At 43.2% G+C, this 14266-nt stretch overlaps 3 protein-coding genes across 6 annotated transcripts; all 3 read left to right on the top strand.

Moving 5' to 3' along the window:
• The first annotated feature begins 371 nt into the window (after window positions 1-371).
• On the top strand, window positions 372-3489 carry LOC113579108 (trichohyalin). Its single transcript, XM_027012819.2, has 3 exons — window positions 372-619; window positions 1676-2200; window positions 2782-3489. Exons 1-3 carry the CDS (start codon window positions 397-399, stop codon window positions 3177-3179), a joined length of 1146 nt encoding a protein of 381 aa, XP_026868620.2. The 5' UTR covers window positions 372-396; the 3' UTR covers window positions 3180-3489.
• Window positions 3490-4799: 1310 nt separating this feature from the next.
• vrk3 (VRK serine/threonine kinase 3) lies at window positions 4800-9809 on the top strand. 3 transcript variants are annotated; one of them, XM_035530646.1, is made up of 15 exons: window positions 4800-4978; window positions 5054-5256; window positions 5630-5770; window positions 5851-5994; window positions 6101-6241; window positions 6368-6450; window positions 6542-6608; window positions 6694-6775; window positions 6850-6949; window positions 7071-7166; window positions 7276-7408; window positions 7594-7714; window positions 7908-7966; window positions 8110-8245; window positions 9485-9809. In XM_035530646.1, exons 2-15 carry the CDS (start codon window positions 5100-5102, stop codon window positions 9486-9488), a joined length of 1464 nt encoding a protein of 487 aa, XP_035386539.1. In that variant the 5' UTR covers window positions 4800-4978; window positions 5054-5099; the 3' UTR covers window positions 9489-9809. The 3 variants fall into 3 exon arrangements, with proteins under 3 accessions (XP_035386539.1, XP_035386541.1, XP_035386536.1); XM_035530648.1 differs by having other exon boundaries at window positions 4800-5256; window positions 6395-6450; XM_035530643.1 differs by having other exon boundaries at window positions 4800-5256.
• An 81-nt stretch (window positions 9810-9890) lies between these two features.
• acd (ACD shelterin complex subunit and telomerase recruitment factor) lies at window positions 9891-13953 on the top strand. 2 transcript variants are annotated; one of them, XM_027012827.2, is made up of 13 exons: window positions 9891-10274; window positions 10369-10490; window positions 10728-10818; window positions 10975-11054; window positions 11158-11202; window positions 11312-11358; window positions 11503-11654; window positions 11733-11811; window positions 11928-12092; window positions 12191-12292; window positions 12641-12990; window positions 13125-13201; window positions 13520-13953. In XM_027012827.2, exons 1-13 carry the CDS (start codon window positions 10164-10166, stop codon window positions 13653-13655), a joined length of 1557 nt encoding a protein of 518 aa, XP_026868628.2. In that variant the 5' UTR covers window positions 9891-10163; the 3' UTR covers window positions 13656-13953. The 2 variants fall into 2 exon arrangements, with proteins under 2 accessions (XP_026868628.2, XP_026868629.2); XM_027012828.2 differs by having other exon boundaries at window positions 10369-10568.
• Window positions 13954-14266: the final 313 nt, after the last annotated feature.

Below are 14266 nucleotides of genomic sequence, written 5' to 3'. Positions count from 1 at the left end.
AGGCTGGATAAACCATACTCTTTGTGTATGATGCACTGTGTTGCAAGGATGTTCCAGGTAACTGTAAATTCTGTATCTAACTGCAAAGAGGTTCATATAGTATCAGTACCCATTTCTGTGGCTTAGTTAAAGGCACAGCTTATATAAAAGGTTACTTCAGTTGTTGTAAACTAGACAAAATTGTGGCCATAACATAATAGGAATACACGCCTACCAGTTTTATAAACCCTAATCTTTGTAATCTCAGACATTTTATAGTTCCATGCAAAGTGATCGTTATTAATGAACCTGCAACAGGAGCGAAATGACCGAAAACTCCCCCTCCCGCCGTAAGGGGGCAGTAGAGAGCAACACGCCAGTAAATGGTAAAGTGTTCGCAACAAAACCGACTCACAAATGGCGGCACGAAAGCGGAGCATAGTGTGGTCATTTTTCCAAGCTGAGGACAACAAGCGCGTACTATGTCTTCTCTGTATGAAGACGGTTTTGTACTTCGGTCACACAACGAACATGCTTCGGCATTTACGAGCGAAACACCCGAATGATTTTTCGGCTTTGGACAAGAGGAGAGAGACCGACAAACCCGCAGCTCACCACAACAACAGCGGCTGTGTGGAAGGTCTGGACTCATATTGGTCTCATACTGGTCCTGGATACTGGTCCTGCATGTCTGACTGAACCACGCTGTTATATTAACACGTGTTTATATTTACTCCATGTGCTGGTCAGATCTAGCTAAGATAGCCTAGCCAGCTCGGCTAACCCATGGCTCTGTCCTCACTGTACATCAGTCTGACGTTGACTAGCTGTGTGAATTCTTGCTGAATAAACTTTTTAAATATATGCGTCATTACCGCTGGTCCCGTTTGTCCTAGCTGGTCCGAGATCATTTGGCTAGCTGTTTGTAGCTAGGCTAACCAACTTGTTCAGCATTACTTGTCTCCTAACGTGTCCGTGGTTTATCCTGACCGGTCCGTTATCAGACAGCTGTACACACCTGCTCTGATGGGGACTGGTGGCGAGAAACGGCAAAGCCACGCAAGGATCTGGTCCAGTTTTCATCCGCAGACAGGGATTACTCTCCATGGTTGTGCTTTTCCTGAATGAATGAATATTGAACGAATCGGTTCTTTAGAGCAACCGAATCAAAGGTTGTCTGTGTACACGAGCATTACAGGATCAGTTCTCACCACATATATTAACGTCAGTCTGTAGCACTGATGTATGATAAATGTATTTGTAATTATAGATTAGCGGTCTGTACCAGCATTTCTCAAACCAGACTATCCACATTTTTCTCAAACCCAGATCCTAACATACCTGAAACAGGTATTCAGGGTGACTGATGCCTTGGTTCAGGTGCACTAGAAATACATATGTGGTGGACTGAGGTCTGAGAAGCCTGAATTTAAGGCCTGAATGCTTTTAAACTTCAACTGTCATGCTGCACATCTGGTAGAATGTTTAAGTGGAAAAATCTAAGAACAGCAGGTTTGGAGACAATGTAGCTGTTTTGTTTTTTGAAAACCATAGTAGCTTTTTCACAAAGTGTGCATTTAAAGCAGAGCAAATAAAGATTCTCCAGGCTGTAGCATTTGTCTAATTACATAGGGGTGAAGGATCTTGATTGTATTAGCCGCTTGATTAAAGCCATGTCTCTGACTCCCTCTCTCAGTTACAGTAGTGATGGATGAGCAACAGGTGGAGGTTCAGTCGGAGGTGGGCGATGCGGAGATGGACGGAGCCATAAGAGGGATCTTGTGCGCTGCGGCGGGGGAGGGGGAGGGGTCTGGATGTGAACGAGAGGGGACAAGAGGACAGGAGGGCAGCCCCGTGCCCTCGCCTACACCCAGTACCCAATACCCAACACCCAGTGCCCGGTACCCCAACCCCAGTACCCGCAAGTGGAGCGCTGTGTGGGTGCATTACCGCAAAGTGGACCAGGAGAAGAAAGCGCTGTGTCTCCTCTGCATGGAGAAGATCCAGCATCAGAGCAGCACCAGCAACCTCATCCGACACCTGCAGAATAAGCACCCGGCCGAGTACCAACAGCTGGAGGACCACCCGCAGAAACGGCCCCCCAAACGCAAGCCCGAAGAGCTGGACTACTTCCCCACCAGTCGTGCCAAAAGTCGTGTTGTGACTTCGGATCGTAGCATCCAGTCGCATCTTAACAGCAGCCACACAGACAAATATTCAGGTACAGTCTGCAGATGTGTTCATCCCTCTACCCTCATGTTTGTAAATCTAACCTGAATTTAAAGTATGAATAACAGTCAAAATTCAAAAACCTACACCTTATTACCATGTCATATGTAGGATATTTCAGGATCCAAACAGGAGCATCTAACCCTAACCCCTAAACCCTACCCCTAAACCCTAAATCCTAACCATCTTATTTGAACCCTATTTTCTCATCACATTTTAAAGTGTGTGGTTGTCAGTGTAGTGTAAATATATGCTAAAAGTGCCTCAAATGTGTACATTTTTTCATTTTAATATTGGCCTCTAAATGTATTCCTGAGTAGAGCAATTGTGTTTAAATATATATTTTAGCTCAGAGAACTGAATTTGATTGGTATATTTTTCCTCATATGGTGTAAGGTATTTATATATGGCCATGTCTTTGTCTCTACACATTTGTCATTTGAATCCTAATAATTTCCATAAAGTTTAAAAGAAAGACAGAAATGTGATCTAATTTGGGCCACATTTGTGCTGCTACATTAAAATCGCCTTTGACTTCGACTGAACTTTCATGTGTTGAGTGTCCTGTTCCAGGTATCGAATGGTGCGAGAGGCGCAGGTTACTGGAGCGCGAGCGCGAGCTGACAGAGGCGCTCCGGCGCGTGCAGCAGGAGGAGGGGCGGAGCTTACAGCAGCAGAGGGATTTTATCCAACAGATCCGTGAGTTAGAAGCAGAGAGGCGGGCTCTCACGACCCAGAAACGCGAACAGGAGGACGAACATCACAGACTGAAGCGGGAAAAAGAAGAGCTCGAGAGCACGAGACTGGAGCTGCAGAAGGAGAGGGAGGATTTGCAAAAGGAGAGGGAGGAGTTGTATAAAGCAAAGGAGGAGTTTCAGAGAGAGAGGGAGGAGCTGAGCAGAGCGAGGGAGGAGCTGGCCTCCGGAGATGGACACTTACAGGGCCAGGTCTCTAGGTTGTACAGCTGTTGACTGAAAATCCAGTGATCCAACTTTGTACATCACCAGTCTGGTTTATGGCAACAAAAATTGATTTTCTATTTTTATGGTAATAAAAGTTTAGCGAGAGTAGTTGATGAGAAATTTAGTAATTTTGGCCTTTTCCTATGGACACAATGATCCATAATAAGAGGAAAAGGTGGGGGAAGGGTATTTAATGTAAAGGAAGAATTGCAGTGATCTGTATAAAAAGTAATTACTCAATACAACTTTACCACACATTCATGCTGATGAGGGTTTTTATTTATTTATTAACAAAATAAAGTTTGGCCACTTAAGAGTTGATCTACTTTCCAGCCAGTGTTTTAGTAAACATCTTTTTTACTATCAGACACAACTGTTTTTCTGCTGATCTTTTGTCTTTATTCAGTAACTTAAAAACAGTGATACTTTACAAGTATGTTCTGGTATTTTTTTATTTGAGAGCAGAAACCCTTATTGGTAGGTAGAGGTCTTCAGTGCTAGAGCTGAGAAAGTCGAATAATTATGTCTGTAGTGACGTTTGTAAGGCTAATGACCCTTGACAGCTGTAGATGTAATATAATGTTATACATTACATTTATCTTGACTTTTATCCAAAGCGACTTATAGTTAAGACTGAATACAACTTGAGCAATTGAGGGTTAAGGGTCTTGCTCAGGAGCCCAACAGTAGCAACTTGGCAGTGGTGGGGCTTGAACTGGCAACCTTCCGATTACAATTTGAGTACCTTAACCAGTGCGTGTGTGTGATTGTTAGGTTGGAGGTAATCTCAATTTACAGCCAATTATGTTCCACCTGCACAGACCCAAAAACAGCAATTACATTTTGGAGTGTATGTTCGATTACTGTTGCATTAAACCTAGTAATGAAAAGAGAAATGCTAAGTGGTAAGACGTTTACTTTCTTTTGCACGCAGCAGGCAGTTTTCGTAAGATTCAGTTTCTGCAGTAAAATGACAACATACCATACCCAGATGTCATTGCAAAACCTATGGTAATTGGGTTCATTCTCTCCAGACTGTTGGTGTTGTTACAAAACTGCTTGCCAGACAATTTGAGCATATTTGAGCAGCAAAAGGATATTTTCAAGTGAAGGCTTAAAAAAAAACTTGTGAGCTTCAGGTGTTTACAGTAGTTAATGGACGTGTACATAATATCCTAGTGAAAGTCACCCCGTTAAGATACACATTGAGTCTACTGTCAGTGAGCTTTAAGGTTTCTTTGGGTGTGTTTTGCAGCTGCAGGTCCGTGGGCATCAAACACACATCTCACCCCTTCTGATCCTCCAGCAAACTCAAACCTGCTCATGAATGTGTTTAGTGTCAGGTGTTGCCCTCTCATTTAGAGATCTGGAGGTAATCTAAGCGACAAAGACGTTCTCCGCTATTGTCTCGAGCTGCGCCACAGACTTTGCCTGTCCATCTGTAAATATTTTGCGGATATTTCCCTGCGTTTCATATTTCTCATGTGTCCCCTGCTATTTTGTGAGTATTTCCCTGCGTTTCATATTTCTCATGTATCCCCTGCGCCTCTCGCCTGGAGAGTGAGACGTTTATCAGTCCTTTAACAAACGCGTTTGAACTGGCCTTCAACGGCCTCCGTTATGCCGTCATACGCTCCGTTTCCGTCGTTTCTAAAAAAAGTAGCCAACATGGCTAACGAGTCTAAATAGCTAACTTTACTGATTTTAATGCTATATTTTAATAGTTTTTACATATTAGTTTTTCACTTCCGCACTTAAGGTTCCCTTTTTAATCCATTTGAACAAGCCAGTGTACAAGAAGAAGTCAGGTAACCCTGAGGTAAATTATAGCTCTGCAGCTAACGACGTTATCGTTGAAATAATACGATTCCTGTCTGTCAAAGGTGCTGCGAAACCTCGACACGGTTCCCTGCTTATATCAGAGCCAGCATGTTGCTGCATTACTGTCCGCAGTGCGGCTCAAAGCTGCAGCCTGGCTTTAAATTTTGTCCAGCCTGCGGGGAAAAGCTCCCCTGCCCGATGGTCGACCCTGCTGAGCCTGCCGAACTTGCTCCCGGCCCGCCGCACCCAGCCGGTACCAGAGAAGGTAAACTGCTCCGCACACGGCGGTCGTGCTCTGAACGCATAAACCATAGTTTATTAGAAACGCCTACGTTTGCCTGCAGGCTTCCCTGAGAAATACAAGCTTTGAACCAAAACAACCCGTGTAGTATATAATTAGTGCTTTATAGAATAAATACATTGTTTTAATTTTCATTTCATAATAAAAAGTTGTTTTGAACTTGAATATATCTGTGTCATTACACTCCTGCCATACACCTTTTGGTAGCAAGGACTAGTTTGGGGAGCGCTGCCAGAGAGAACACTGTGTTGAGGTCATTCAGATCTGAGGAAGAAAGACACTGGTTTACAGCCCATTAATAGAAATCTGCGATTAGATTTACATTCTTTCTGGCCAGTTAATTTAGGAGCTGTTAAGGCCTCTGCCAGCTCGACACTAACTCGCTCACCCATCCGAACCACACGCCGAAGATCCATCAAGATGCCGAGTAGCCCGGCGCCGACACCTGTGGCTCTGCTTCAGACAGCCCCACATGCAGGTGAAGTGGGAGGATGGACTTAACTGGTTTGTTAGTCCAGATAACCACAAAAAAAGCTAAACATTGTCATCTTCCTTCAGACCAGAAGACTCTGAAATCACCACGTAAGCGAAAGACAACCCCTGATAATCTGGAGGAGTCAGAGCCAAATGAAGTGTCCTCCCCTCAGACTCCACAGCCATCTCAGACTCCACCTTCTCCATCCTCACAGAGTCTTCCTTCAGGTCAGCAGTGAAACAAACACATAAAGTTCTGGATTCTCCATTTGAGGAGTTCTCCTACAGTCTTGAGTGTTTTGTGTAGTAAATGTTTTCTTGTCTGTGTTCTCAGCCAAAGGCAGAGGTAAGCGAGCTAAGAGAGTGTGTGCCGTGGAGCCTGTGCAGGAAGGGACGGAGGTTTGTGACCAGTCAGGCAAAAAATGGCGGCTGGTGAAACTGTTGTATCAGACAGAGGTGGAGCTGACATATGAAGGTAGAATATTCACTTGAACCAGGCCAACATTTTTCTACTGCTGATGTTTATTGAACCAATGGATAGTGTAGTGAAAACTCAATTTAAAATATATTGTCCTTTGTTCATATATTAAACATGGTTAAGGATCTAAACTCAGGATATTTTGTGTAGTGCAGCAAGCCAGTAGGGGAACCACTTCTGATGACTGGATGCACATTTTGAGAATGGTGAGATTAGCCCCCAACATGTGACCCCATTCAAAAGGGAACGTGTAAACACACTGAGGGATCCGTGTATCTGTCTGTGCGTCCTCCGTAGGGCACTAAAGATGGACAGATGTTTGTTGAACAGAATTTCCTTCAAAGAGCAGCCAAACCCATTGCAGGTCTGTCTGCACACATGATTCTTTGTCAGAAAATTATTTAGGACTTCTCACTGATCTGCGTGTGTGTGTGTGTGTTTCTCTTCAGTGGAGAAGTGGATGAAAAAATACAGTATGGACTTCCTAGGAATTCCAGCCTGTGTGGGCTTTGGGATTTATGAAACATACAGGTGTGTGTGTGTGTATTTTTGTGATGAGAACAAAAATCCCTTCAACTGTTAGATCACCTTCTTTCACCCTCTAGATTTTTAATATTTCCTGACATGGGCCAAACTCTACAGTCAGTTGTGGACAGAGAGGAGTCCCTGCCTGAGAGGGCTGTCCTGCAGTTGGCAATACAGCTCGTGAGTGTTTGAGGTTATGCATCTGTGTGAATATTGTCATTGCATCTTATTGCTCCCCAAAGTGTGTATACAGGATGCTTGTTTAGTTTTAAGAGTGTGTATTTCTGTGTTCATGTTTTAGTTGGATGCTCTGGAGTTCATACATGAGAATGAATATGCCCATGCAGACCTCCACGCTGGCAACATCTATGTCACCACAAACGGACAGAGGACAAAGGTCAGCGTGTTCTGTGTACTGTTCATTGTTACTAAATTTGCTGCTCCACTCCAGGGATGGAGGATTCAGTTTTTCTTATAGAATGTGTGTCTCGTGCATGTACTTTCAGGTGTTCTTGTCGGGCTTTGGTCACGCCTTCAGGTTCTGTCCAGGAGGGAATCATGTGGAGTACCGTGAGAGCAGCAGAACCCCCCACCAAGGAAACCTCAACTTCATCAGCGTTGATTCACACAAAGGGGTTGGTGAGTAGATCCCACAGGCCCCATCATGCGGCATGGTCTGAGTGGCCCACTCACAGCCAGCGTCGTGTGTGTGTGTGTGTGTGTGTGTGTGTGTGTGTGTGTGTGTGTGTGTGTGTGTGTGTGTGTGTGTGTGTGTGTGTGTGTGTGTGTGTGTGTGTGTGTGTGTGTGTACATATTCATTGCAGGTCCCTCCCGCCGGAGTGATGTGCAGTCTCTGGGCTACTGCCTGCTCTCATGGATGACAGGAACACTACCCTGGGGTGGCATCACTCAGAGGAACTCAGCCATCTTTGCTGAGAAGGAGAGGTGAAAAAAAACAAAACACAGTTTCTCATCCATGGCATGAAAGATGTCTAATCATATATGTGGTAAACCTTGCACAGACAACAATGCTACAGAATTCTTAAGATTTTGGATGTAGTGTAGTACATTCCTAAGGCCTGTATGTTCTTATGTTCATGTATTTGTAAGTAAACTGCTGTCTCTCTTCCTCAAACAGGTATATGTCTGACATTCATGGGCTGATGAGCTACTGTTTTAAAAAGAGGAAAGTTTCAGGTGTGTGTTTGTATTAACAGATATAGGAATTACTGTCTTATTCTGCCAGTATAAGTTATCAGATGTTTGAACACAGTGTGGTCATCTTTATGCTACTGGAGTACGTTTTCTCTATTCGTGTCGTGGGATGAATGTGTCTCTAGGAGCGCTGCAGTGCTACTTGACTCAGGCAATGGGCTTGAACTATACTGAAAAGCCAAACTACTCACTTTTAAAAACTGGGCTTAATGAATCATTGCAGAAGATGGGTGGAAGAGTGAGTGATCCGCTGGTTTACAGGTAATGTAAATACTCCAACGTTCTGCCTCCATCTCCAGTTTACACCCATCAAGCCACGTTTGGTCCAGTTGTGTTAATATGTACATTTATGGCATTTAGCAGATGGTCTTATCCAGAGCGACTTACAAAAGTGCTGTCATTTACTCATAGAATATATCCTAGTACAGTAAATTAGAATTAAACATACCAATGAACTAGAATACTGTAGAATACAGGGATCAATGCTGATACCTAGATATACAAAATACATAAGGTCTATCTTAAATGATTGATAAATGCAATAAACAATAAGTGCTAGAATTTGTTAAACAACATAAACAATACCCTACATTAAGTACAAATTTAGTCAGTCAATATGGGAGCAGGATCATTTGGCCTTTAAATATTCTGCAAATAGATGGGTCTGCAGTCTATGTTTGAAGACTGCAAAGGACTCTGCAGTCCAGTCAGCAAGTGGGAATTCATTCCACCATCTTGGAGCCAGAACAGAAAATAGTCTTGATGCTCATCTTCCAAGAGACTTGAGGCAAGGTATTTCAAGCCAAGCCATACATGAGGTTCTAAGTAGTTGAGGTATGGCTTGGGTTTTGACCATTGACCTGATGTATGAAGGGGCTGGTCCATTTTTGGCTTTGTAGGCGAGCAGCAAGGTTTTAAATCTGATGCGTGCAGCTACTGGAAGCCAATGAAGGGAGCACAGTAGCAGAGTAACGTGTGAACTTCGGAAGATTGAAGACCAGGCATGCTGCTGCATTCTGGACAAGTTGTAGAGGCTCTTGGAGGAAGACCAGCAAGTAGTGAGTTGCAGTAGTCAAGCGTTGAGACCACAAGCGACTGCACAAGCACCTGGGCAGCTTCCTGGGAGAGAAAGGGCCAAATTTGTATGTTACAAAGGAGAAATCTGCAAGACCGGGTTAGATTAGAAACATGAGTTGAGAATGAGAACTGGTTTTCCAAAGTTCTGCCCAGACTACGGGCAGCTTCAGATGATGATACCAGGGAGTTCTTGTAGGGAACTGTGAGGTCATGGTAAGGGTTGGGAGTACCTAGGATGTACAGAAGCTCTGTTTTACTGGGGTTGAGCTTCAAGTGGTGGGCTGTCATCCATGATGTGATGTCTGTCAAGCATGCTGAGATGCGTCTGGAGACCTGCATGTCCAAGGGTGGAAAAGAAATGTGTGGGTGTGGTCCAGTTTGTGTTACAGGTGTGTGTGTGTGTGTTTGTGTGTTTTCCTACAGGTAAACCTGGAACAGCCCAAAAGGAGCTGACACTGCCAATGTGAGCATGACGATGGATTTTTAGACATTATGTTCATGTTTAGAACTTTAAGATGGTTTTAATGACAAATTAAAGTGTGTTTCAGTGTTTAACACAATGCGATGTGCTTAGAGTTTTTAATCACACTGGGTGAAGAAATGTAATGTTAAATTCTGATATTTTACTTAATATTTTGTTTATATGCTTCTGTTTCATCATTGTTGGTTCTTCTCAGTTGTTAATATTGCTAATCATTTATATTGATTCGGAAATTGTAAAATACAAATAAATAAAAATCCAAACAAGCATAATGAAATAAGGATTATTGTGTTCGCACTATTGCAGTCAGGGCAGGGTCGCACGTGGCTGTGCGTTTACTCGCCTTAAGGGGGCATCCAAAGTGTGTTAATCCCGCGCGAGCACATGGAACTCGAAATGTTGCAGCCTGTTTTCTGCACGGAATGCAAACATGAACGTACGGCTCGAGAGAACCGCGAAATGACGAGTTTCAGTTGGAATTTACGTTAAACTAATGTTTCTGTTAATATAAACATAAGCGGATATTAAACATCACAGCTGAGCTTGTATACATAATATCGCACTGCTGTAAAAGCGCTGCTAAGTCCAGTTGGTTTGCGGGTACTGGTGAACGCTGGCGTTATGCGTCGGAGCAGAAGGACGGAGACGGAAATGGAGCCATGGATCGAACAACTCATACACAACTACGACAAATACCAGCCGGAGATCAGCTTCAGAGCGCATGTTGTGGGGGTGATTGCGCTGCTACCTTTTATAATATTCTTCCGTTTATAAACTCGATCGTTTGAAGAATAGTCCCTGAAATAATTGTTCTGTCCGAGTATAGGTCGGCGACGTGGCTGCGGCACAGTGCACGGATGAGCCTGACGCCTGCATGCTGTTCCTGTCCGACGGAGCTGTTTTCATCCCTGCTGTGCTCAGCGCAGCCGCCTGGGAACGTATGCAGGAGTGAGCACGGCTGGGCACCTATTGACTAGATGTTATGACACCACTGACTAAACACCTGAGCCCTCGTGGTGATTTTAGGTCATCAGTCTATTTCGTCAAATGAATCGATCCAGTCCTCACTTCACATCAGGAACGGTTATTTTAGGGGTTATTTGATGTGGAAAAGAAGCCAGCGTCATTTGTTTTAGCCTGACTAATGAAATGTGATGTTTGAAATTCTTGTGGGTTGTATATCAGGTTGGAGGAGAGAGAAACCTTTTCGGGGCTGAATAACACAACAGTGTCTGTGCGAAAATTTCAGCTGAACTTTCACATGGACCCAGAGCTGGTATGGCAAAAAGTACATTGTCAGTCATGCCATTGTTAACATCAAATATTAGTATGTCACTATTTTAAAAGGTGTTTGTGATGAAATAAGATACTACCAGTAAACATCTGATCTATCTGTTTGGGTTTTTGATGTTTATTTGATTGTATGTCTCAGACGTCATGTCAGTTTTATCTCAGGATGAGTCAAGTCATCACTGTGGGCAAAGTCACCAGACATTACCATCCACCCAGCTGGTATGATGTCCATATGCAGAGCAAGTATACAAACATTGCATTTTCAAATATTCATTTGCCCCATTATTTAATTGAATTAGCTATGTGTTCTTCTGTCTTTCAGCACAACACTCCACTCAGTTAAACAAAAAATCTTACAAACATGGCGGTAGGTCAATGTGTGTTTATGTGTAACATGCTATGACGATCCTACTTGAGACTTTTCAGCAAGTAATGTGTGAGGTTGCCTGTATCTTAAGTTCCTATTTTCACCTCAGATCCCTAAGGAAACAATGTTCTCTCAACTCAATGAGCTCCCAGTCAGGTTGGTATCTCCCCCCCCCCCCCCCCCCCACCAAAAAAAAAAAAAAAAAAAAAAAAAACTGATTCATTAAATATTTACCTGTATGGACAATCAAATACACACCTTATTGTGGTCAACAAAAATATTGTCTTCCTGGTTTTCCAGGATTCCCTCTTTCCTGTCTAATGGGAGCATGGCACAGTGACATCATCATGGATTTGTTGAATGATGCAATAAAGAGAATTACCCCATCTACTGTGTGTCACTCAAATGTGGCCACGCCTACTTACTGGCACAGAGAGAGACTTCGCTGCAGGGTAAATGAGTATCCATGGCTACCAAGTGGCGCCAGATGTCAGTAGCACCATCCAAGTGTGTGTGTTTTTCTTTTCCAGGGCGAGGAGTATTTCAGCACTCCTGTGTCTCATCTCCTAATCCCTGAGGAGCAGAAGGAGCTGTTGACAGCTGATCTTGGTATTGTCTGCCATCTAATTAATTGCTCCTTATCTTTAAGATCCCTTGAGAATTCCACTAGACGTGCACATGAGGCTCATGGGGCATGTTTTTCCCTTAAATGTTCTTGTACCCAGGGAAGTCTAGTGGGAGTGAAACTCCAAGTGGCTTGCTGCCTCCCCATACAGATGTGATGAAATGCCAGCCAATCATTGCTCAGGAGCAAGAGAGACACTCCCCTACCATGGCATTTGATAGGCCAACAGATGGAGACCGTCCCACCCTGCACCACATGGGACCAGGTAGTAGAACCAAGCAGTGAGGTGGAAATGCTGAGGAGAATAAATGCCACTCCAGGGACCTAGTTGGGGTGTTATTGTATTTTGCTCTGGTCTCTCAGGGTTCTGCTGTAGTGGAGGCGTGAGTGGAGAGATGGTGAACCCATGGGACATGTTCAGCCCTGCCCCTGACCTGCTAGGAACCCCGTCCTCCTGTTCAGAAAGTGACTTCCTCTTTACTCTCATCATTCTAAACACACATCTGCACAATAACACAAATGTACATTGCTAGTGAGATTATGGACATTTTGTCTGTGTTTACACACCTACTGTCTCTGCTTGCTTTGCTAATGAGAGATCAAAATCTGCAATTCCACACTCTTCTGCTAAACTAACATTGGTAAAAGAAAAGTATTAACCTTAAAGTAACAACCTGATGAATATCTGAGCTTCTTTTTAACGTCACTCTTGTTTGTAACCTTTCATTAATAAAAAAAAATAACCATCTTGCAGGGTTTGTATAATATTTGAATGTGTTTTTTCCCCTTTTCTATGATTCTCATTACATTTAGTCAGCATCGAGCCCCTCTCACAACATGGCAGCCAGTCACTGATGATCACAGAGCCACAAGTGCCCATGGCAACAAGCACCCAAGCCCAGTGCTCCAATCCCAGCACAGGAGAGACATCAGGGAGCAGTGTTACACCCTATCAGAAACCACACCCACCTTTGCACAGCCTCACCTGCTTGAGTGATGAGACCAGCACAGACACACCTGAGGAGGGTCAAGTCAAGCAGCAGGTGTTGAGTCCACCAACATGGACTGGTCACAGTACAGTGCTGTCCACTCAAGAGAACACTCCAGGGGGCCCCATTCACAATAAGACCCCTCCTGTATCCCCACCCACCAAAACAGGCCAGGTAGGTGGGCACAAGCAGTCATTATCTTAGAGTACGTTAAAATAATTAGTGCTGTGTTAATATTTACACTGAGAGAGGTTAATGCAGGCAATGAACTACCCTGCACACTGCCCTCACCACCTGTTCCCCCTCAGGTGCATTCAGATGGCAGCGGTTTCTCATATACATATGAACCAAGTCCAGAGGTCGTCTCTGCTCTAACCCACTTCAAGTAAGTAAAAACAATTGTCTTTGTTTGCCATTTTACAAAAACATATTAGCCTGTTTGGCCCAAGATTCCTCAGGATTTGTTACCTTCACTGAATAGAAATGAAAAAGCAAACTATGAAACAGACTTAAACATAATTAGAGCATTGGAAGAATACTAGAAATAGTAACACGTTAGTGTTTATTTTTTGTGAATGAACAAATTACAATGAGTTTCCATGAATTCTTTGGGTGCGGTAAATTGGTTGAGTGTTGGCAGGTTTGACATTATGACTTAGTCAGTATCTGGAGTAGATTGACTTGACTGTGTGTGTGTGTTTAGAGTCCCAGAGGAGTTAGTGCAGTGGGCGATGGCTTACCTCGGGGTCCCTGGGCGTATGTGTATGGACCATAGTGGTGGAACAGAGCACAGAGACAGAGCCCTGCTGCCACACACAATTACAAATGGAAAACACTGAAACAATACATTTTGTACATGTCAGAATTCTGTAATTAGTATTATATGGACTCATGGTTTTATGATATGTTAACTATACCAATGAAGTGTTATGTTCACTGTTACTGGTGCTAAAACAAATGTCCTTATTTTAATAATGTATGTATAGTTTACTAATATTCTAGTGCTGTGGTTTAAGAAATACTGGGGTCTGAGGACTGTAATAATACATTTTAATAATAAATAGATGGGCTATAATTTGCAATGTACCTGTAAGATATGGGGACAGAGTAAAGTGGTAAATAAACATGCTAAATGGATGTAACAGTTTCATCTAAACTTTAGTGCCCATATGCCCGATATAGCCCAGATCACAGCTGTGATACGGTACCCTCAAAATATTTGTATTTTATAACACAAGTGCACAACTGGTGAGGGGGGGAAATGAAAAATTCCAATGTTGCACAAAGTGCATCACTTTGCCACCTGAACTTCTTACTTTTTGGAGTGGAACATGCCATCATATACACAAAAATGTATCAAGTAAAAGTACTCTTTTTCATTCAGGTAAAAGAAAAAAATCAAAACCCTCACTGATGAACTACATCGATGGAAAATATGGATTTAAATCTA

Source organism: Electrophorus electricus, chromosome 1 (assembly GCF_013358815.1).
Source record: "Electrophorus electricus isolate fEleEle1 chromosome 1, fEleEle1.pri, whole genome shotgun sequence".
NCBI classification, from domain to species: Eukaryota; Metazoa; Chordata; class Actinopteri; order Gymnotiformes; family Gymnotidae; genus Electrophorus; species Electrophorus electricus.
This window is presented reverse-complemented; position numbering and strand designations above follow the sequence as displayed.